At 40.3% G+C, this 24,519-nt stretch overlaps 2 protein-coding genes across 2 annotated transcripts; one reads left to right on the top strand and one right to left on the bottom strand.

Moving 5' to 3' along the window:
- Positions 1-51: 51 nt before the first annotated feature.
- Positions 52-7,846, bottom strand: psme1 (proteasome activator subunit 1). Its single transcript, XM_083901354.1, has 11 exons — positions 7,677-7,846; positions 7,528-7,560; positions 7,052-7,114; positions 6,157-6,258; positions 5,424-5,499; positions 4,661-4,758; positions 4,477-4,545; positions 4,292-4,359; positions 3,664-3,718; positions 3,478-3,564; positions 52-1,012 (listed from the first exon to the last, which is right to left on the bottom strand). The coding sequence occupies exons 1-11, from the start codon at positions 7,713-7,715 to the stop codon at positions 932-934; spliced, it is 771 nt and encodes a 256-aa protein (XP_083757480.1). The 5' UTR covers positions 7,716-7,846; the 3' UTR covers positions 52-931.
- Positions 7,847-19,207: 11,361 nt separating this feature from the next.
- On the top strand, positions 19,208-24,301 carry pck2 (phosphoenolpyruvate carboxykinase 2 (mitochondrial); the record flags this gene model as incomplete). The annotated part of the gene is made up of 10 exons (XM_083901785.1): positions 19,208-19,275; positions 19,878-20,062; positions 20,887-20,957; positions 21,173-21,308; positions 21,403-21,590; positions 22,120-22,282; positions 22,383-22,598; positions 22,760-22,897; positions 23,016-23,111; positions 23,832-24,301. Exons 1-10 carry the CDS (start codon positions 19,244-19,246, stop codon positions 24,299-24,301), a joined length of 1,695 nt encoding a protein of 564 aa, XP_083757911.1. The 5' UTR covers positions 19,208-19,243.
- Positions 24,302-24,519: the final 218 nt, after the last annotated feature.

The following is a 24,519-nucleotide window of genomic DNA, read 5'->3' as shown; positions in this document are numbered from 1 at the left end:
GTTGTATATGGTGCATTTAATAATGGGATAATTATGATAAAGCAAAGTACATGTAGTTTGACTCTGGTATCATCCAATGGGTGCCTGGTTGACAAAAACTGACATGTCATCAGTCAAATTGCACATTTTGAGGCTTCGATAGGGCCTGCTCAATTTGCAATCACTACCACTAGACTACTTCCATTTTTATATACAGACAATGTGTTCAAATATGTTCCTGTCAATGTCCTTTTCAACCACAGAAAGGAGATTAAAACGGACAAAGTCCAACAAGTAGCATCTTGAGCTAACAGTGGGCAAACTCTGCTGTTTGCAAAAACAACTCCGTCTGAGTAGAAGTCTGTGGAAAAATGATCCGAATTCTCACTTGATTTATAAATTCCAACAAGGAACAGGAGTAAATGGAGGAGTTAATGGTCTCGCACATTAGTAACGGGTCTCCTCCAATAGAACATGATGTCAGTTGTGTAAATGATGTTCCTATTTAGAGGAACATACACATAAATAAAGCAAAGAACTTGTAATTTGACACCAGTGTGATTGACAGCTGGTATCATCCAATAGGTGACATCTGTCGATATCTGGTTGTAAGAACTGACATGACAGAGGTGAAAGTGTGAATCTCAATGTTTGAAAATAGCTTTGTTTTGTAACCGGACGTCTATTTTTATATACAGTCTATGTTTACAACACTATATAAGTCTGGTAATACAAGGATATAATATGGAAGTTGTTTCAAATCCTTTTTGGGAAAAATACACTCATGCAGGATTATCAGAATCATGTTGCTTTATTTTGTAATCTGAACCAAAACGTGCATAATATGAGACATTTCTGTGGATCCGAGTTGGTGTTTTGTTACTTGATGAGAGTGTCACACTAGACTCTGCTGTATCCAGTCCGTGTGTGTGGCAGTGAGCCGATATCAGCCTCAGTAGATGAGTGCTTTCCCGTCTCCTCTGGGTTTCTTAATCTTGTCATAGTTCTTGGTAATGATGTCAAACAACACAGCCTGAGGGGACAAGAAAAAAAAAGACAGAGACAGAGGGTGAATGAGGGACAGGGAAATTAAAGAAAGCGGCTGCCAGATTCAGAGCCCCCTGTATAATTGTGTGAAACAGCTCCTTTCATCATCACCTGCACCGCTGCGTTCATTAACAGCATCAAACACAGCAGGACAATATCCAGAGGACGGAGACAGACAGTGATTAATGTCCAGGAGACGGAGCGCGGATCAGTTTAACACAAGCACAGCAATTAGTTTAATTACCATCCTATTAAGAAGAAATAGATTCATGTATCCACCTCTCCTGCTGCTGGGACACAGCTGGAGTCTTTCACAGTGTTGTAGTGTTGGTAGTTTGCTAGAAAATGTGGTGACTGGTTAACACAGGTGACACACAGGGTTTGATAAATGACTTTGGACACCGTTTAAGTCAAATATCATTATGTTTTTGTCTATTTTCAGATGTTTCCCTGCACAAACTAAGGATCATTCTCAAATCAATTTCAATCATTTCTGTTCGCAAATTGCAAAAGCTGTTATTTATTTATTATATTTGTATGCAAGTCTTGTTCCAAATGGTGAATATAGGTCGAGCAAAGTCAGCTACGGACAGAAACCGAAAATATATACAAATTGTTGGATTATATGTACAGTGTGACTTTTTGTCTTTGTTCCCTCACGTTGTTTTGATTGTTGAGTTTAAAAGCAACAAAAAGTCCCTCTCAAACATTAACTGGTTATTATTTTGTTTATTTAAAGATATGTTTCTGTTATTTTGACATGTATATTTTATTTTGTGTTGTCATCATGTTGAAATTAAATAATTAAAAGGTACATATTATACAAAATCAACTTTCTAATCAGTTAAATACATTTAAATCATTTGAATTACTTTTTATTAATTTTTGGGACTGAGGAGACCCTATCAGTCAGCAAAGTTTGAAAAAAGATGAATCACACATGTTTTTGTGGTCCTCCTCAGTCTAAGTACTGGAGATAAAACACGCAATGTTGACTTCCGCGCTCATTGGGACGTCACAATGTGCTAATTTCCTGGAATTGTTGTCTTGCGGAGCTCCGCTTTGTCCGCAAAACATGCGAGAGTGCTGTTGAGGGCAACGGTATCCGAAAACCGAAGGTTCCAGCCTCAGAGGATTTATCTGTCCAGTGGATACATGTTATATATGACGGCAATGTGCCAGCTTGAGCCTGCAAATGATCACTTTTCCAAATGCTAACTGCTGTTAGCTCCCAGTCGCTTCTGTGGCTGATGTAATTTCCTGTCCCTTAAATTTCGTGTAACTTTTTTTTTAGGTGGACCTAAAGAGATACTACTAAACCGAGCGTTCTGAACAGGGCTGTTTTGGCAGGGTGATTGAACTGCTGTGGTGCTTCATCCTTATGCTATTTTGACCAAAGCATGTCACAGACATGTTCATTAGGACACCAGGGAACTAGGTTAACTTGGAGAAATAGGGTATAATATGACCCCCCTTTAACTAACTCTCTGTGTCAATTAAAACAACACAATAGATTGATGTCGGCAACACAACCATATTTTTCAGATCCACGGTCCTGCCTATTGTCCTGCTCCAACACACCTGAAATGGTCAGCTCGTCAACGAGCCTGATAACGAGCTACTGATTTGAATCAGGTGTGTTGGAGCGAGGGTACAGCAGTGAATCCCAGGACCAGGAAAAAGAAACACTGCTTTAGAGTCTCTGAAATAATTATTAATTATTAGTTCTGTTTTACATTCATTTATTTAGGCTAACTTTACACGATCTGAACACAAACGTTCCCACTTTTTATTTTGTGCTTAAACGAGTGTCTTTGGGTGGAAATCTGCACGCGGTGACGCAAAAGTGTGTGAAATTTGATGTAGTGTGAATGCCATGTGGCTAGGTGGCACTGTGAAGCACTGCCATACAACAACACCAGGAGCGCGAGCATGCGTTGAAACTTCCTTCTACTTCTTTCTAGAAGCGCAAAGTAGCCCACAGTCAAAACCAAAACAAGAACTTGGCTTAATAGCTGAAATGACTCCTGGATATGCATCTGAGCAGATAAGGCAACTTGAATGTCTGACTGATGGATATAATCCGACATGTTTGTTGTTGTTTGGCTGTACTGCACATGGATCCGACGTCAACGCGTACGGAGGATTGCCGGCGTGAGCAGCTCAGAGCACACTTTTGCGTTTTCAACCCCTTAGACGGGAACGCGATGGTGGAGCGTTTTTAAGATTTCCACTCTGGAGGGTGGGTTCATTTTTTTGAGTTTTTAAGCCCCAAAAACAGTCGCCGTCTAAACGAAAGGCACATCTGATAAAATATTTTGTCGGTTTCACCCGGGAGCGTTGTCGTGTAAAGCCAGCCTTATTAAACATCTAGATATTTTACCCGAATATTCAACCCTACTTTGAACAGTCAGAGTCCTGACAGTGAACAACACGGCGGACGTGGCTTACGTAAATGTTGCGGATTTCCGTGACGATGAGGCGCAGCTCAGAGTACTGATACTGATCCAGCTCGTGGACCAGCTGTCTGTAGTCTCCCTGCAAGCACAGAACACACACGTCATAAGGACTGAGTTTATGCGATTAAACATAATAAGACTGAGTTTATGCTGGCCAGGTCACAGTGAAGATACTGACCACGTGAGGTTGTTTGGAGGCCTTGGCCACAGCGTCGCCTCTCTCACTGTAGTATCTAAGAAAAGGAAGACGGGAGGAGTTTCTTGTTACTCATTTTGAACATTCCTGTTTGTTAAAATAATTTCAAGGTCAAATCAGGAACACACAGTACAGTTCTGGTTACAGAGTGTTAGAGTGAGTAACTTTAGCTGAACATGCTAAAATATTCAACTTTTATTTTCTCTAAAGTTTGAGTTCCATCATGATCATGGACTTCCTCCATGGATGCTGAAAGTCCTATGAGTCTAGGGAGAAACAAAGATTTCATTGATTTAAAGTAAGAGATTAAGACTTAAACTTTTGGTTGTAAATGTACGAGCCATCAAAGTACACAGATAATAAACTATTTTTTGATGACATGTATCATATATCTGATCTTCTTCATCGCTGCAATTTTTATTTAAATTATGGAAAGAAATTAAGTAACTAGCTGGTGTATGTGTACTTGTATTTATCCCTTTGTGGGGTCAAAAAAAACATACAAACCTATCTTTGTGGGGCATTCACAAATGTAAAGGGTCTTCAGGGTTAAGACCTGGTTTTAGGGTTAAGGTTAGGCACTTAAATGTGAGGGTGTGTGTGCTTTTACTTTGAAAGCTGAGTTTGGAATCCCTCGACCTTGGTGCGTGTGTTGGTCATCAGCTCAAACACTTTCTCCTGTTGGGACAAAAGCAAAGCTATTCACAAACAACCGACTTCATTTAAACCTTTAAAGATCAAACGTTATCAAAACAGTAAGGAGAGAACATACACAGATTATGAGCACTCACTCACCTGCACAGCCACTCCAAAGTTGTTGCCATCTTCAATTTTAGGGATTTGGAGTTGCACCCACATTGACACCTTCAAGAAGCATGAAGAAAAAACGAAGTTTTGGATCAAACGAATGCTGATATTTAGAAGACAGTCTCTTCATATGGAATGAAAAAAGACAACCAAGATAGAGAGTCTGACTGACCGTGTTGAGCTTCTCCTTCAGTGTCTGGATCTGAGGCTTGACCTCCTGCAGGACACTCTCCACTCGCTCATTGACGCAGATGGGACCACAGGGAGGCCCTGGAGGACACATCATCACAAAACATTACTACATCTCGCTTTAAACGCAATCCTTCTACAAACCTGAACCATGATAAATTACTTATTATAGTTTGTATTGTGCTGTAATTACACATTTGTGCTGATGCGTTTTCCACCTGACCATAACTGCCATTTCAGTAACTTAACAGTGAAGTCTTCTTTTATCTTAAAAAACACACACCACAGGCTGTATATGAAGCATAATTGCAAAAAGAACTCTGTTTGGGGTAAATAAGCCTATTTCCCACCTGATTTATAATGTCACTATAATGTTTCCAGAGAAGTTAATGGAGTCTTCCTCATCAGTTGCAGCGAGAACATGATGTCAATTTCATACATATGTTGCTACTGAGAGGGAAACAGTGTGATTGACAGCTGGTGAGCACATAGACTTGAAAACAGAGTTTTCATTCTCGTAGACTCAGATTCCCTAATTGTATTACACAGAGGCATTTCTGCACACCGATCTTCTTTGAAGTTATCACAATAACCAGAAAACTGTGACCTTTAACAGGGAGGAGAAGGTTGTAATGACGACTGGATTAGCACATACAAATACCTACTTTTATTCATCAATACCCTTTTCATCTCCATATTCAATTAGTAATTTGCATTTTCACCACCACCTCTGTCTTCCCCCTCACCTGACTCCTCGTCCTCTTTATCGCTGTCCTTGTCCTTGTCCTTGTCCTTGTCCTTCTTCCCCTCCTTTGCCTCCTTCTGCAACAGAACAACAGGACGAACCAGGTCAGAGATTTGACATTTCATGACAAGAGTTGTGTCCCGTGGCTAAATGAAGATGTCAGATGTTAGATTTTTTTTTTCTTTCTAAGAGCGCCTTTCCTCTCAGTGAAAACCCAAGCTCAGTGAAACTCATTATGTGTTCAAGGCCTGCTGAACACATTGCCGCTTTACACAGAGCATTCATGTCAGCACAAAGGTATAACCTGAATACGATGTAACCCTCTGATAGAAGCTGAAATCACAGCAGACGGAGATGTCAGTTCAAATTTCTTTGAAAGAGCACTCAACAGAACAGGCTCCCTCTCTGACCTGAGGAATGGCTCAGTGATTGTTGGTCAATGGACCTCAATTGAATTGTTTTGTGCTGATATATTAAGATACTTTTATTATAATTATAATTATAATAATGATTCAGATAAACAGCTCGTTATCAGGCTTCTGCAGAGCTTGATGACGAGCTGACCATTTGAATCAGGTGTGTTGGAGCAGAGAAACATCTGATCTGGAACCACTGTTGATTTGTTGAGATTCCACAGTTAAATATGCTTTTCTAACCCCTCAGTGCTTAATCTGTACACTATCAACAGTTTATTATCATTATTTGCACTTATTTCAGACTACAGTGAGACTGACCTCCTCCATCTTCTTACGTTTGGCCTCCTCTTTCACCGGGTCAGGGATTGGGATGTCCAGTGGGGCTTTCAGGGATGCCAGGTCATCACAACTGGAAAAAGTCTAAGAGCAAACACATATTCCTAAATGTCCTGATGTACTGTATCACCATTTCATCAGACAAAAGATTTGTCACAAACCGGCTCAGGACCCCAGTTAGAAGTAAGTAAGTCATTATGCTCACAGTCTGTTACATAGAGTAGACAGCTTCAGTGTGTCGCTTGTTTGGTTTAAGATTTACACATTATTTTAATATGCAGATTTTGTAGCCCCATAAGAGAAGGCCCAACTGAAGAATATTACGAGATATTTAAGTCCCGATACAATATTATCATGATATTGCGATACACTCACAAGCCAGCTCGAGTGAGAGTGAGTATTTGGCACCATCTAGTGGACTGAAAGGTCAATTTATTTTTTCAATGCTAATCCGCAAAAAAATGTATTGTTTATTTATAACATCGCGGACAGATTTGCATAAAATTTTCAGGAAAAGTCCGTAATGGGACCAGGAACAAGTGATCACCATTTTTATCGCTATTTTGTGGGGGGCTGACCTGCCTTGGCGGAGTTCTGCGCTCTCCAAGTGCTTCTCTAAATAAGTGAAGATGCCTCATGGATCAGAAGTAAAACATCTTCAAAAAAAATAGGAATTTTTTTTCAGAGGTTTACAATGCTGTCGGGTAATAGTTCTTTAATTAATAGGCAACAGTTAGGTATGTGGCAGATGAACTGTTTGGGTTACACAGTCTGACAGCATGTCAACTGAAAGTAATGGTAATCTTTTTCCCGTTGGGCCGTCTACGTGATACTTTTACCCCAAAATTTTGCTGCAAACGTGACAAAGAGCAAATACCTTCAGAATCATCTGCAGCTCTTCAATCTTTTGAGGGAAAACCTCTGAAACCAGCTTCTCTGCCTGAGTGAAAATCAAAGATATTATTATCTGACACAAGTCACATCAACATGAAATGATTGACTCAATGAAAATGATATATTCCTCAAGGTCCAGTGTGTAGGAATTAGTTGCTTATAATGGAGAGACTGCAGAGCTTAACAAACTGAGGACTCCTCCACTCACCCCTCCTTTTCCCAAGTGTGTCAGGGAACTACGGTGGCCTTCACATACCATAAAAGATGCAATTCTTCCTCATTTGCGTAGGTGCAAGGTGGCGGCCTCCATAAAGCAAGGCCCTTTGTTAAGTACATATAAAAGATCTAGTCTAAAGCTTCAATAGCCAAACTCTAATTATTTTATTGGTAGTATATATATTTATGCCAATAGCCCTTCCTTAATGTTACACACTGGACCTTTAATTGCTGCACACTGACCTCTTTGGTGAGTCTCAGGGAGAAATCGTCCACCTGTAAACGGTAAATATCAATTATAATTTCATTTTCACCAGTTGGAAAAGGTGAAAACTACTATTGCTGCTTCCTGTATCAACCAAACACACACACACACACACACGGCTGCTCACCTGTTTCTTCGACTCGAAGCGAATATCCATAGCAGCCATGTCGATAAACAAAAGTGTAAAGTGTAAGAAAGTTGATAAACTCGCTGTGATTGAAAATCAGCGGCGATCGGCAATACCGAGGCTCGTCTTTTATCGTCTTTATTTGACACCGACACACGACACGGACAATTACTCAGCAGCAAAAGCGAAAATGAAAGGAACGGTTCCGTACTTTCCCGTTCAAAAAATATCCGGTTGCATTGTGGGATATGAAGTTTTATTCTGACAATAAACACAACCGGCAGACTGCCTGTTGTGTTTATTTTCAGAACAAAACTTCGCATGAACAACCTCGAGCATTTACGTGAACACAGAAAGCGTAGATTCACAGTATTGTTTCATGAGATTTGGATTTTATGGTGGTGTATATATATAGATATAGATCTATAAATAAATATAAATGTAAGAGATTTTACAAATGTGAGAATATTGCGTCACCATGTAGCTGACATTCAGATAGATAGATAATCATTGATTTAATAACACCACAACACGCCCATTGTACACGATCGAAAAATGGGTCAGCTACTTCTGTAGCTCCGACTGTGTCCACTAGGTGCCGCTGTTGTTCCAGTTGAGGCAAAGCACTGTGAACTGCCCTGTGTCAAATTACAGGATTGTGATACACTATACTTGTGTTGCGTGTGTGTGCTTTATCTTCATATCATGTTTATACACATCCTTTTGTTTTTGTTTTTTAAATACATGTGGTCAGTTCAGATCTCCACACAGAAACATAATCACCGAAAGCAACACACTTTTGCTGGCTATAATGTGATGCTGCCCATATCACATTATAGCCTCTGAAACAGAGACATTTGGAAATGCTGTTGCTCCCATTTTAGTTTAAAGACCGTTTACTCTTGATGGGCAGAAACCGAGACTTGAAATGATGACCCAGTCACTAACATTGCAGTTACCCATGCTTTCTCACTGAGCCCTTCAATTGTAAACGTACACCTTCATCTTCCACCACCCAGGTTACTTTGGGTATTGCCATAATCTCATCTGTCTTCCATCTTCCCACGTCCAATAAACCACAAGCGACACACAAAAAAAACAAGCACACATTGTGTGGAGGCAGTCTGGCTGTAAGTGGTCCAAACAAGGGAAGTCCAGTGCATTTGCAATGGTCAGGCCTCTTGTGCTGGAACAATCAGACCCCAGGATCCACCTGGACACTCACACACACATCATTCAATCAAGCATACGCACCTGCAGCCATCACACACAGATCCATAAAATCTAAAGTTGATGCCACTTTTACAGTAAGGATCCCACAGTAAGGCACCACATTGGTGACCACTGGTCTAATATGATCTTTGTGATTTGTCGTGTTTTATTGTTTGTTGTTTTGAAGTAATGTGCAACTCTCTGTAACTGTTGTAACTCTTTGTAACTGTGATATACTGTAAGCATAAATCAGCTGTAGAGCAAGTCGTCTTTCAAATTGAAGGTCCGGCTCCAGCTAGTTTACATGCCATTGTGTCCTTGGGCAAGACACTTTAACCCCACGTTGCTCCTGACGGTTGTGTCAGCACTGTGTGAAGTCGAGTGAATGGGTGAAAATCTGTCGTGTAAAGCAGCTTTGAATGGTCATCGAAAACTAGAAAAGTGCTACATAAACACAGACCATTTAATCACCTTCTTATCAGTTACAGCTCGTCTACAAGCAATGAGCTCAGAGTACTAAGTCCCATGTGGTTGACATTAAAGCATTTTTTTTAGAATTAAGTTGAAGCATGTGTGTGTTCATTTATTGGACACAAATATGCAGCTGCAGTAGTTTTGTCTGACCTCCAGAGCACCACCACTATTAAAAACCAATGGACCTTGTTCTGAATTTATTGCAATGTGAAGGTGCATGTTTACAACAATAAAAGCCCTCTAGTATCAGTGTCTATGGAATCATCAGGATTATCAGAAGATAATCCTGAAGGTGAACTAAGGTAATACACCATGTATTTTTCCAAGCTTTGTCTGAAGGGACGCCCACAGCCAGAGAGTTTGAAGACCTCCACTTTAGCGGATTATCGACCACTATAAGTCCAAAGGGGCATCTCCCCTTTGGCCCAGTACATCATAGGCCTGGTGTTGCACGTCTGAAATCACAATCACCCCTTTTGATCAGATCTGTGTGGACAGAGCTGGTCTGACACATGCAGGTTTAGAGCAGAAAACAAATACAGGATCCTGAAAGAGGTCAGAGCCACTGAGTGTAAACAAAGTCTTGATCACGTCACTGTTACAGCCTATCATTGTACCAACATACTGTGTTACACCACAGTGAGACATCAACCTCTTGTTTTATCACATCAGGGAGTAAAAAGACCCCTCATAGATTGACTTAATGCGTTTTTCTTCAATTCTAAAGTCTTCCTTATATACATATATAATATGTATATATATATATATATATGTATATTGATATATAAAGGGTTTAAAGGTCATGTTTGTATTACAATGCGTGCACCATTAGTTATACATTCAGAATTCGACTGTGTGGTGTGAGTGAATCAAACTCTAACTGCAGTGTTCTTCTGTTCAGTTAGACTGTTGAGAAACCCTGAGGGCAAAGGTGACGCGTGTGACGAGCGAGTCGTGCAGGCTGAGTTGGAGTGAGGTGGAGAGATTTGAGAACGTGTCAGTGATTCAGTCACATTGGCACAACGTGTACATGAAAAAAGTGGTTTCCTCACACACTGACAGTATTTACTGAAAAGACAGATCGTACAATATGTGGTATATTGGTGTGCAGTGTGCAGTTACAACTACTACTACAGTAAAATGAACAAAACAAAAATCCCCAAAAGTGGTAGCAGCACACCATGTTGCAGCATTAAAAAGCACTTCCTTTTAAAACTTTGATATGCTTATAATCTTTAGCTTCTTTTAGGCCTATTTTCTTGACACTATATTGTTGTTATACAATTTGTTTGGCTATTAACTTGATTCTAATGCTATTACTTGGAGCTACAGTTGTGGCTTTACATTCATATGCTGTGGTCAGAAAACTCAAATGATGAGGTTGGCTTCATCATAATGTTAGTACAAAACAAGGGTGATGTTGCCATTTTGACTCAACCTTGATATTGGGCAACTGTGTGTTCAGTGTTCTTTAGTCGTCCAAAAACAGAGAAGCTTTCCCAATATTCCTCATCGAGACTTAAATGCATGCAGAGAAGTATTGTCTGTCATTATTTTAACTGATTGTGTTGGAACACGTGTTGCAATGCAAGCAACAGTCCGATGCTCTAATGTACATTTTTCCTATAGAAAACACATGTGATATATGTAAATCTAACCAGTCAAAGACTTTGAAGGTTAAAGGTTCATTTATTGATGAGAACAAAAAGACACAGAATGTGTGATTTTATTTCTGTCATACAGGACATACTTTTAAACGAAGAGTAAGTTACGTTACAGGGAACCAATGGATGAGTGATCGGCCGTTTTGACCTTTAAATGACAAACATGATCCCTTTAAAATCCACACGTCACTGCTGTGTACACTGAAAGTCAAATGACAGAACAGAGCTAAATGATTAATTTTGTTTCGCTGTGTCTTTGCTGCATGTCCGAATGACACCTGAATGTGTGTGTGTGTGTGTGTCTCTGGTTGACTGCTGACTCTGCAGGGCCAGAGGGCTGGAGTTTAACCGTTGACTGTTGAATCTCTCTTTATCTTCTATCTACCGTACAATCTTATGTCCGACCCATGTCTTTACTTCCCCACTGTTATACAGTGTGTGTGAGATCTTTATTCCTAGAAAGAAACATTACCAGGACATTCACCATTTAAATGCAGGATGCAGGGACGCTTGTATTTTCCTTTACTGTCTTAAATTCGGCTGATTCACATCTGAAATCCTAAAACTTTCACTCATACAACAACAGGCTTATCAGTGTTGTAAAAGTGATCGTAACAGACACACTCCTTTAAAGGACTATATACAGTAAATCAGTGGGAAAGCACTGCAGCCAAACAAGAACCAACTAATGTCAACAAAATCAATCATTTCAGCTTCCTTCTCTTGAGGAAGACAAAATATTGGCATATTCTTTCCAATGTTCCATTTGTTCGTATGCTGATGAGCACATGGTATTTCTCACAGGTAAATAAAAACAGGTTTAATTTGATGATATCATCTCAGCTATAAATTAACAGTTACTTTTGTAGTTTACCAGCTTTGAAATGCATTAAAATGACTATAAGCAGCCGGCAATGGCTTTCTGATTCACATGTTGGCCAAAAAGGCCAATTGATTGGGATGTTTTATCTCAGAAACTATGGAAAAGTCAGTCAAAAACACTGTTGCACAGAAGATGTGAAATAATCCATGACACAAATAAACTTTGGGCATAAGCAACGATTAAACAGGGAGCCCTTTCAGGCCCATTTTCTTTCTGCACATAGACATTACAGGGTCAAACCAGCAGAATGTGTAAACAACATTCAGTGTGTTTTGTCTTGAGGAGAACTGCTCACCAGTGTAATATGTGTCATAACTGTGGTGAGAGCCTCTTGAAGTCACATACATATCATAACCCTGATGATGTCAATGGGGTCACAAAATAACAACAAAAAATGTATTCCACAATAGAGGATTTGCAAAATAGCATCTCTGTATTTGAGTTATAAAGCTAACTATAACACCATAGTTACATCTTTTCTAAAGTGTTTTAGAATAATATAAAACTTCAGTTCACCTTGTTAAGTTTGTGGGTTTTTTATCCTGTTACCCATGTTTCTGCTCAATGAGTAGTTTTTCTGTTTGTGTTTTACTTTTCCTCCTCCATTTGATTATTTTTTTGCCGTGTGTGAGTTTGTTTAATGAAAAAAACAAACTTTTGTTTATGTTGAAAACTTCGTAGAGTCCTCAGTTTTTGCATAAACATGACACTGCTGATGTCTGGTAGGTTTAAGAAGAAGAAGAAGTATAGCAGATTATAATAATGTATATTCTAAAAAAAATGGTAGACAAAGAAAATTACTGAATATAAGTATCATTATGATGCAGTGCAGTACAGTTAGCAAGTGCAGTTAGCATTACAGTTCATCCTAAGTGGTGTTAAAAACATTCAAGGGTCTTAAATTGATGTGAAAACCTGAAAAAGAAAATAGTTTATTCATAAAATAATGTTTCATGTTTTGTTTATTATTGAATAAGGATATCTAACCAAATAAACAAACAAATAAAACAGTTACAAAACAAAATGTCCTCCACAATGGAATATTTACTAGATTTACATCGTTGTATTTGAGTAATAAAGCTAGCTATAGCATACTAGGTACAGCTTTTTGTTGTTGTGTTCCAAAAGTGTTTTTTTTGTTTGTTTATACCAATTATATAAAACACAAAACTTCAGGCTAAACTTGGATAAGTGTTATAAACACGATACACAGAGAGAGTCTTCGTGTTTTTCTTCTCCAGCTGTGTGTGTGTGTGTGTGTGTGTGTGTTGTGGGGGTGGCTTCGTGTTTCGTGTTTCCGTATCTTGGCTCGCGTTTCCGGGTTTCTGGCTCCTCTGCAGCGGCAAAAGCCGGTAAAACTTGCATCAGCCGCTGTGTCTGTCGGTGAACTGGTGCATCAGCAGCATCAGCAGCAGCAATAGGAGCAATAGGAGCAATAGGAGCATGGACAGAGGCAGAGCAGCAGCAGTAGAGTTCAGGACTTAGATACACACACAGAGTAGAGCTGTAAACAGCTGTGGACTGTGTGCTCAGCAGCATCCAGGTGTTTCAGTGTGAACAAAGTACAAGGTCCTCACACAAAACACACACACACACACACACAGACAGACAGACACAGTGCTGCTGCAGCAGCTCTCTCTCTCCACTTCACACACATGTGCCTCTTTTCCTTACTCTTTCCTTTTTTATTCTAAGCTGTTTTGATTTTTTTCAACATGTCGTGTCTTTTACTGGGAGTCATACGGAGGTGAGTCACTTTTATTATTCAAATCATTGTCGTGGCTTTGTAACTAAAGTACTAACCACTATAGGTAAATGAATGCTCCAGCTCAATGTGTTTTGGAACCAGAAATGGGGAAGTTAGCTGCTCATTTGTATAGTGAGGAGAGTCTGTTGTAAAAAACTTCTCATACTCACACACTTATGAATGAACTGAAGAGAAGGCTGTTTTTTTTCACACATGGTTGGACACAATTAGACCAAAACATGACAGCATTTGACAAGCTTTTATTTTGAAAAACAACATACTGAAACAACATTAGGACGAATTGTGTTCACAGTACACATCAGTGTTACATCACTGTGTATGTAAGTAATGGAGTGTTCTTCTCCCCCTCCCCCTTCTCCTGAAACTTCACAGAGAGTGAATACTCCATGTTTTTTCTCCCCCCCCCCCCCCCCTCTCTGTATGTGTGTTTTTATTTTCCCCATAGACACATATGTAAGATATTGATTCAAACTATGGTGGGACCTCTGGGTTACTGCTGTGTTTTCTGATTGAGAATTCAATGAATGGGAGTCATTGCTCCACCCCTGTGCATCTAAACGTACACTGTGTACGATTGTTGTCCCTCTTTATGGGCTCTATAAAAAAACAGTATGGAGCATTGGAGCTATGTTCCAAGTATTCCAGATCCCATATGTAAACTCTGCCCTCAAGGATGCATCAGGGCGTTGTGGGTGTGTCTGACTGTGGAGTTTGGGGATTGGCCCGCAGCTTTGGAGGTGGGTTTTGAACTTCAAACCTGTTTAACTGGAGGCAAGACGGTAGAGAGACAGGCAAATGGTTACCATAATATATGTCTTGGAATTCCTCCTTCGTCTGTGCTGCAGATGTAGAATATTAGATCTGGTCTGATATGCTTTTGTCATGATACATGAGTGCCCTATCTGATTTGTGGCATATAGTATCAGTAAGAGTATTATAGTTGCAACTCTAGTTGACTTTTATCTAAATTGAACGGGACAGTGTTACATAACATGTACAGCAGGGGGTTTCGGAGGAAACTGCTACAATAAGCTGCTCTTGTTAATAGTAAAATGGATACAAGTTGGTGTTCACTGAGCTGAAAATCTTTTTACAACCCTGGATTGCGTATCAGGAACTGATAAACCAGACTTGCATATGTGTTTTTGCAGTAAATTGGCAACATTTAGCAACTCAAGTTTGTAGAAATATAAACATTCAGGGAGAGAAAACACTTTTTAAAAAAAAGTTTAAAACTCCCAGCTGAAGTCTGAGTGAAGCATGCATTTGCACTTCCCTTCACGGGGGATGGGGTGAGGAATGGGGAGGCAGGGACAAAGGCATGGGGGGGTTTTGAATGACTGCAGGGGCGAAATAGGTTCAGAGGTCATTGGAATAGCTCAAAAAATTTCGACTCAAAGACAGACCAGAGAGGTAACGGCCCCACCCTGCTGCTCCTCCTCTCCTCAGCAGTTTGTGCATGCATTCCCAATAATCCCAATCACACTGGAGATAATGTTCAGCACCATTCAGCTGGTTACAGTAATGAGCGGTATGACATGGAGGGGCGAGGACATTGATTTACTAGATAGATAGATAGATAGATAGATAGATAGATAGATAGATAGATAGATAGATAGATAGATAGATAGATAGATAGATAGATAGATAGATAGATACTTTATTCATCTCACAGAGAAATTCACAGTTCAGCAGCTCCAGAATATGTTACAAGATAGAAACATAGATACTATGAAGGAGACTAAAGCACCGTGGAGCATATTTTGTCATCATGTGGGGGTTAAAGGTCAGTCTGGAGCAGGGGTCACCAACGTGGTGCCCGCGGGCACCTGGTCACTTCACTTCACCTCACTTGCATGTATCCGTATGATCTGTCAGTAAAATATCTTTGATATTGTTTATAAAAACTGGTAATCGTTAGGAGTAAGCACTGGAAGGAATGTGTATGCAGTTGAATGCATAATATTAATCATTTAAATGGTAAACAAACAAAAAAATATTATATGGTAGCCCTCCATATTATTTTTTACCCTTAAGGTAGCTCTCTGTCTCAAAAAGGTTGGTGACCCCTGGTCTGGAGTGACTGTGATACAATAACTCTACTGTTGTTTTTGTTCACTGAAGAGTCTAGGGGTGCAGAGTCGTACAGTCCCCTCGAGCACAATCACATGATCCACATTTCATGTTTGAACATCTTGGCATTTCAAATGTGGTTCAAAGCATCAATGCTGACTGCAGAATTGACTGTACGGTATGGTATTGTGATTTCAATATGAATCATAGTAAGACATACAATTTCTATATATAAAAAAAAACATTCTGTCATTTTCCGAAAAAGTACTATCAGACCGATACTGTTACTGTGTATTGCAACACCAAGCTAAGGCCGTAGTCCGACTAAGACGGGCAACCGAGTCGGACTCCAGTCCGACTAAGCATATACATGTAGGCGGTATGTTAGTCTGACTAAGACTAGCTCGATTTAAGTCCGACTAACATGTTCACATGACATTCAGAAAACCAAATTATTGTCTTAGTCTGACTATTAACGTGCATGTAAACAGTTGCAAGTGTGAGAGCCTTCATTCATTCATCACCTGAAGAGGTAATCCTCATCGTGTGTATTAAAATCCACATTTCATTACCATCTTTACCCAAAGAAACATTTTTTTCAACTCTTAAAATATTTTGAATATTTCAAAATGAGGTCCAGACAGAGGTGTGATGAAATCTGTCTGCTCCTGTGACTGCTCACACATCAATGGCTAATCAGCCGGTGGAGCAGAGTTTGGACCTCGAGCCTTGCTGAGCTCTTTACCCTCTCACTGTCACGTTACATGTTATCTTCTTTCCATACATGAGCGGAAGAGAGTGTGTGCATGATATACACACAGTCGGTTTGAGTGACCTCACGTGACAGGGCCGTCTGTTATCGTTCTTTCAGACAATGAAATCCAATTACTTCTTTTATCACCACCACTTCAAGTGATATCTAATGCTAACTGCAGTTTAAATTATATAATGGAGGCCCAACATGGATTTTAAAAATAGCCCTAAAAATATTTAAAGGCGCCATATGTAAGAATGTGGCCAAAAACGGTTACTACACTCAAATTCAAAATACCGAGGTCTTTTAGGTTTTGTTTTCTCTGCCATTGTAGCTCAGACGTAACTGGCAACCCGTGGTTGCTCGGCAGCTTAGACTCTACCCACTGCAATGAATGGTAAACGGCGGTAGGTGGCGCCACATGCCAAAACATGATTTGCCATCCGCAAAAGATTTTTTTCAATGCAATTATTTTGGCTGTTCTGTTGTTGTTGGTGAGTTCAGTTTGTTACATGAATATTATTCCTGAGTCTTTGTGACATATTAGGAGGATTTTACGGCCAGTTTAGATTTATTACATAATGCACCTTTAACCAAGTTATGTCACATGACTTTATATTCAGAATATGTTAACATATGTTTTTATTGTTTTTATTTCCGATAATCTATTAGACTGTTATACTTTTCTTAAACCTACAAGACGCCAGGAATGTCACATTTAGGACCCAATATACATTTTTTAACATAAACGGAAATTGTTTTTTGATTAAAGAAACAACTTGTGAAGAGCAGAATAGGAAAGCCACAAATTTAACTGGGTGAATAGAAATGAAGTAACCACGGTATACACTAGAAAACGGTGATAATCAAACACAGGTGAAACAACGAGACACGGGAATCAAATTAGGGTGTGGCAGACAATCAAGTGGGGAGACAGGACAGGAAGTAAAACTTAACAAACGGAAATACTAAGAACATTTACAAATTGAAATACTGCAATATATAATGGGAAACAAGGCACAGAATAAAAGTCCAGGACGAATATTGTACAAAGAAAAGCACCAGGGGTTATGACAAGGTCAGACCGATCACTGATCAGACCATTTTGTCAAGTGTCTAGTTTACAAGGACATTAAAAGCCCCATCATGGATGACATGGCTACAAAACATGATTATTGATAATCACAGGGTATCCGTATCCGGGTCTTAAAAACTCTTAAATCGAATTTAAGGCCGTAAAATGTCTAAAAATCTTCTAAAAATACAACTTTAAAAGGTCTTAAAAATCTATTAACGATACTTTTATTTAAAACATCCATAAACTTCAGTCTCGCTTTGTAATGTTTCGATTTTTGAGGATGCAATAACATAACTATAACATGGAACTAAAGTAGGTCACCTGTGCTGCCCGGTGAGAATTTATCGAGCACCACTAGCTAGTTTGCTGTGTGCGCCGCCAAGGTGTGTTACAGCTTAGCATAGCAGCGGAGAAAACTTAACGAAAGCCCACAGGGTGAGTGCAAGTTCAACGATTTGTGGCTCCAATTTTCCTTCTTTTCTACTTTTTTGCCATTGTGGATGTGAAATTGGTCTTAAATTGTATTCATTATGGTCTTAAAAAGTCTTAAATTTGACTTGTTGAAACCTGCAGAGACCCTGTAATCAGTCAACTGCTGAACAGTGAGGGTTGACGACAACAACTAATTGTTGTTTTCATATTCTCTATGAACAGAAAACTTAATAAACACAGAAACATTTTCCACACCTAAAAAATGATACATGTTATGTCTGAAAGTGTGTTTGCACAATGCAACGACATTATATTCATATACAGGTGAAGTTTTGTTGTGTTACTTTTAAGGAAATTAAATTACAACAATTGTAGTTATTGAATTGTCGCCCGCACATGTATAATGTGTACAACTGTATCTAAGTACATACACATTTCAAGGGGTCATATGAGGTCATCCACAATGAGTATACATAGATAATGAACAAAAGAACAAAGGAGCACTGACACACTCACTGGTTTTTCCATTGTCAGAACATGAGACACACGCACACAGAGGCGTGTGTTAGCAGCTTCCATAGCAGCAGTCCTTTCAGTAGCTTGTGTTTGTGAACATTATGCTGTTTACGAACAGTAAACGGCCTCCTGTCTGCCTCTGTGAATGTGTCAAATGTCTCTTTTGGTCACATGGGTGACAGTAACAACTTAAGTTAATTTCCTAATAACACCTATTGGTATTGTAGAGGTGTGTTGTGTAATCAGCATTAATACATAATACATGTGGGTATGTTGTAAGTGAATTACTGATGGTGTTCTTGACAAGGGCTACAGTTATTGTTTCCTGAATCAATTAGTTTGGCATATAATGAAAAATGTTGATTGGTGTTTCCCAAATGTCTCCAACCCGTCTCTCAATGTCTCCTTTTGTCCACAAAACAATGATGATTCAGTGGTATGAGGATTAGACTGCATTAGTATACGTGTTGCATCATCAGATTCTTGTCGAAACAGCCCTAAACATTCTCGCGTTCTTGTTTCGTGTTTGCAGGAAAGGTGGCGTCGGTGCAAATGTCAGGGTTCGAGCGCTGTCCTCGCTGTCCTCGCTGCCCTCCGCGGTGGCCGAGTTTGTGAAGGGAGCGGTGGACGAGTGCAAGCCCTCTGGGGTCCATGTGGTCACTGGGACAGCAGAGGAAACAGCCAACATCCTGGCAGGTCTGGAGAGGGATGGGATGGTCAAGAATCTTCCTAAATATGAAAACTGGTAAGAGGCTTTTTGGTCATGCATCATAAACAATAAACTGTAACAATTGGTGTGACAGAAAGCAATTTTACAGTAGCAATTTGGGAACAATAAGACAATAGTAATATTATTTATAGTATTATTTCTTTGCATTAACAATGGAAATATAATAATATAATAATTATTATGTTTGTATAGCTATTACGCACATGGTATCCTCCAATAAGACTCATTGCCAAGCTATTACCTGCAGATCGCATTGTATTATTTTAATATTATCTTGTATTACCACACTAACCCATGTGTTATTATATATACAGTACAGACCAAAAGTTTGGACACACCTTTCCATTTACTTGAATGAGGAAGTGTGTCCAAACTTTTGGTCTGTACTGTATATATATAATATATATATATAATAATAATAATTTTATATATATATATATATATATATATATATATATTCCTGTCCTTAATTTGAAAAAAACCCCAAACACATTTTTTTAAAACTCAAAAAAGTACCTCCTATAAATTCTACGGTGCAGGACCCAAATGTATACAGTATGTGTACAAATACATGTTGAATTCTCTTGCATGACATCCCTTTTTACTTCGTTTGCCAGTTGGTTGGCACGTACAGACCCTAAGGACGTGGCTCGGGTGGAGAGCAAGACTGTCATCGTGTCCAAGAACCAAAGGGACACCATCCCCATCCCTGCTGACGGCGTGAAGAGCCAGTTAGGCAGCTGGATGAGCGAGTCAGACTGGCAGAATGCCCGAAAGGAACGTTTTCCTGGCTGCATGGCAGGTATGTTGTCGGACGATGATAAACTTCCTCTCCCTTGTTGTCATGAGATGTCCGTTTTCAACCTTGCTCTACACACACTGTCTTTGAATTTAGGTTTTCAAACTAAACGGGAGCCACCGATTTAAAGTAATGTGCGTGAAAAAATATGAATTAAAATAGCTACTTAATATCAAGTAGATTTTTTTTTATTGGGTGTGGTATCATCAGGTGTGTCTGGTATTCACCTGTTCTTCCCCTTTGTTTCCTTTGTGTCTCAGGTAGGTATGTATATATCCATTATGTATGCAGCTGTACACTACAGAAATAAGGGTTCCAAAAATGTTGTTGTACAAGGGCTGAGGTTCTACCTGGAACCATTTGCTTCTGAAAAACCCATTCCCAAAGAAAGGGTTTTTAATGGTTCTTGGTAACACTAATGGTTCCAGTAAGAACAATTTTGATCCAGAGAACCCTTTAAAACCCCTTTCCTGAATAAAGGGTTTTAAAAGGGTTCTTGGTAACACTAAGGATTCCCGGTGGAACCGTTATAAAACAACCAAAAAGGGTTCTCCTATGAGGACAAGCCGAAGAACCGAAGTTATATGTTCAAATGAGCACTTTTATTTCTAAGAGTGTAGTAATAACCACCTATGCTGAAAGTCTTTTGACTTTATTGTATTTTATGTTACATTTGGCTTGTAAGGAAATTGGATTCTGCAAAGAAATGGCCATGACTTCTCCAAACAGTATATTACAATAATATACAATACTGGAACAATACGGCTCACATTCTCAAGATAAACTGCATTCAAGCGAACATATATGCTTCTCTTTTATCTCTGCAGGTCGGACCATGTACGTGATTCCCTTCAGTATGGGTCCCGTAGGCTCTAATCTGAGTAAATACGGTGTCCAGGTACTAGCTCTTACTACTTAAGACCACTTAACCACTTAAGTTGCTCTGCTCTGACACACCTGATTCAGATGAACAGCTCGTTATCAGGCTTCTGCAGAGCTTGATGACGAGCTGACCATTGGAATCAGGTGTGTTGGAGCAGGGAAACTTCTAAAACTATATAGCAACGTTTCAGGATGTCAATCAGGATGACTGACATTTATTTACCCTTCAAGGTGACGGACTCGCCGTACGTGGTGGCCAGTATGGGGATTATGACGCGTATGGGAACACCTGTTCTGGACAAACTGGCCGAGGGAGTGGATTTTGTCCGCTGTCAGCACACCGTCGGACAACCTTTTCCCCTGAAAGGTGAAAGATTTAAATATCTGAAAACAAGTATTACTGCTTCTTAAAAGAGGATTTTTCACATTCTTACTCGTATTTATCTTGTTTATTGTTCCAGCCCCTCTGGTCAACTCCTGGCCCTGTAACCCAGAGAAGGTGCTGGTATCTCACCTGCCAGACACCAGGCAGATTATGTCCTTTGGCAGTGGATATGGAGGAAACTCTCTGCTGGGGAAGAAGTGTTTTGCCCTCCGCATTGCCTCCAGCATCGCAAGGGACGAGGGTTGGCTGGCAGAGCACATGCTGGTGAGAGTGAAGGATGTGCTGTTGTGAGATATTAAAACTCAGAACTCTCTATGTGCTAAATTGAATGGTCAACCTATGGTGTAAAACATTGGCTGTAACATTTTGTACCATTAAAGAGCCCATATTATACCCTATTACCCCAAGTTAAACTAGTTCCTGATGCCCTAATGAACATGTCTGTGTCATGCTTTAGTCAAAATATCATAAGGATGAAGCACAATAGCAGTTCAATAACTCTGCCAAAACAGCCCTTTTCAGAATGCTTGTTTTGTGCCTGGACATTTACATGTGAATGAGACCCAGGTAAACACACATCCACTGCTTCCAGGGGAGTGTCGATCTAATTTACTATCCACAGCCATACTGTCGCCACTTATCACCTATTGTAAAGCAAAATGGCAGACTTTCTTGTTTTTTCTTGTCTTTTTCTTCCTTCAGTGTTTTTAAGTGACAGAGGGGTTGAGTAAAAATAACGGTTTGTGCTTTTTTTGATACTACATTGTTATTCACCATTCGCTTTCCTCCTCAGATCCTGGGTATCACTAACCCTCAGGGAGTGAAGCGTTACATAGCAGCAGCTTTCCCCAGTGCCTGTGGTAAAACCAACTTGGCAATGATGAAACCGTCTTTACCCGGCTGGAAAGTCGAGTGTGTGGGAGACGACATCGCATGGATGAAGTTTGACAATCAAGGTGAGACTCATTGTGTTACTTTTAAATGTGTATCTTGAGGGGTCACACGGTGGGAGGATGGAGCAGTGACATAACTCTCATCATGCGTCTGACTCTGCAGGTAAACTGAGGGCCATCAACCCAGAGAACGGTTTCTTCGGCGTAGCACCAGGCACCTCAAACAAAACCAATCCCTTCGCCATGGCCACCATAGCCAAAAACACAGTGTTCACCAATGTCGGTGAGACCAGTGATGGAGGAGTGTGGTGGGAAGGACTGGCCCCCCCTGCAGATGGTGTCTCACTCACAGACTGGCACGGCAAATCCTGGAAGTCGGGTAATATTACGCTTTATGTTTGATCGTTTGTTCATTTAAAGTGAACTTTCCTGGAGTAAATGTTATGTAGTGACCTGATCCGTCACAGTTTGCACACACTGCAGATTCACTAAATATCATCAGCTGCATAGATTCAAATCTTTTTTCCTCTGCGTAAACAGGAAGCTCGATTCCCTGTGCACACCCCAACTCCCGCTTCTGTACTCCGGCCGCTCAGTGTCCCATCATTGACCCACAGTGGGAGAGCGAGGAGGGCGTTCCCATCGACGCCATCATCTTTGGAGGCAGGAGGCCAGAAGGTTAGCAGCACATTTGTTTTCACATTTTTAAGTGTTAAGTGTTACACGGTATTTCTCATTGTATAAAAGTAAGTAACATGACAAGTAAGTAACGTTGATGGTCTGTTGGGTTTTCCAGGCGTCCCTTTGGTCTATGAGACGTTCAACTGGCAACATGGAGTTTTTGTTGGAGCTGCAATGAGGTCTGAGGCCACTGCAGCTGCTGAGCATAAAGGTACAGACTCACACACTTTCCCTAAAGTTGAACGTCCTGTTCATTACTTGTTACTGATTTACAGCAATGTAGCTTGTGTTTTAGGATTGACTCTCTCTTTAATCCTTTAACACCTAAGCCTCAAAATGTCCGTCTGGACTTTTGCTTATTTTAACCATAAAAGGCCCATTATTTCAGAATACCTTTCAATATCTAGCATTTATTTACAATTTACTGCACGTTAAAATAGTGTATTAACAAATGAATTTCATTTAAAGTACAGGTGTTTTTCCAACTCTCTCCACTCTGGTGACAAATATGCTTATTCGCTGGCTTCCTGCAACAGTGCGAATGGAATTGCCGCAATAGCCACATGTTGGCTTTGATTTGACAACTTCAAGTAACCATTGGAATTTTTCCGATAGCACAAGCTGTTGCGTAATTACGGTAATGCAAAGTGTGCTTGAGCGAATCTGCGATATGCTCTGTGTTCAAGGGTTAAGGTGATGTAGTAAGATAATGGGATGGTAAGGAAGTCGATGGTCCCTTTGCACAGCAGCCATTTTGACGCCTCTTTTTGAGTTTATGTAATTTAGGACAATGTGGCAGTGAAGCTAAATGGAACACATGCTTTTCCAACATTGTCCAGTCAAAGTGGTTGTTGTTCAAATGGGCCCATTATCATTGTTACTAAAGTCTAAATCAAACTTACAAACCATTCTCTTGCCTGTTTTTCTTCAGGCAAGTCGATTATGCATGACCCCTTCGCCATGCGACCATTCTTTGGCTACAACTTTGGCGACTACCTCGCTCACTGGCTGAGCATGCAGAACAGAAAGGCCCCCACTCAGCTGCCCAAGATCTTCCACGTCAACTGGTTCAGAAAGGACCCGAGTAGTGGCGCCTTCCTCTGGCCGGGCTTTGGCGAAAATTCCCGCGTGCTGGAGTGGGTCTTCAGGCGCTGCAGCCGGGAGAGGGAGGATGAAGCTGCCAGGAAGAGTATTATCGGTTGGTTGCCAGAAGATGGTGCCATCAACACTGAAGGCCTGGGCAGCAGTGTGGATATGGGTGCCTTGTTCGATGTGCCCAAAGCTTTCTGGCAGAAGGAGACCAAAGAGTTGAGAGCCTACTTCACTCAGCAAGTCGGAGCTGATCTGCCCCCGCAGGTGGAGGCTGAGCTGAAGGCTCTGGAGGACAGAGTGCACAAGTAAATCCATCGCGACAACACAAACAAAGGCGGTCGTCCCTCGTGACGCAGGATCACATCATTACGGCGGAATCAGAGTCGCTGCCTGGGTTTACAAACAGAGAATGAAGATCTGGTTAGTTAGGTTAATCCAGTTTGTATGAAGCATAAAAAGATACAAAAAATGTTTGGCCGAGACGTCGCTGTGGCGCAGGAACATCCTACGTGTCTCTCAGCAGAGGG

This window comes from Microchirus variegatus (assembly GCF_963457635.1).
Source record: "Microchirus variegatus genome assembly, chromosome: 15".
Taxonomy (NCBI): domain Eukaryota; kingdom Metazoa; phylum Chordata; class Actinopteri; order Pleuronectiformes; family Soleidae; genus Microchirus; species Microchirus variegatus.
This window is presented reverse-complemented; position numbering and strand designations above follow the sequence as displayed.

Coding starts and splice junctions, on each gene's coding strand:
- psme1 (XM_083901354.1), bottom strand. CDS start 7,715: ATGGCTGCTATGGATATTCGCTTCGAGTCGAAGAAACAG. Junction 7,561..7,676: donor GCTTCGAGTCGAAGAAACAG/GTGAGCAGCCGT, acceptor TACCGTTTACAG/GTGGACGATTTCTCCCTGAG. Junction 3,719..4,291: donor TTCCAAACTCAGCTTTCAAA/GTAAAAGCACAC, acceptor TCCTTTTCTTAG/ATACTACAGTGAGAGAGGCG.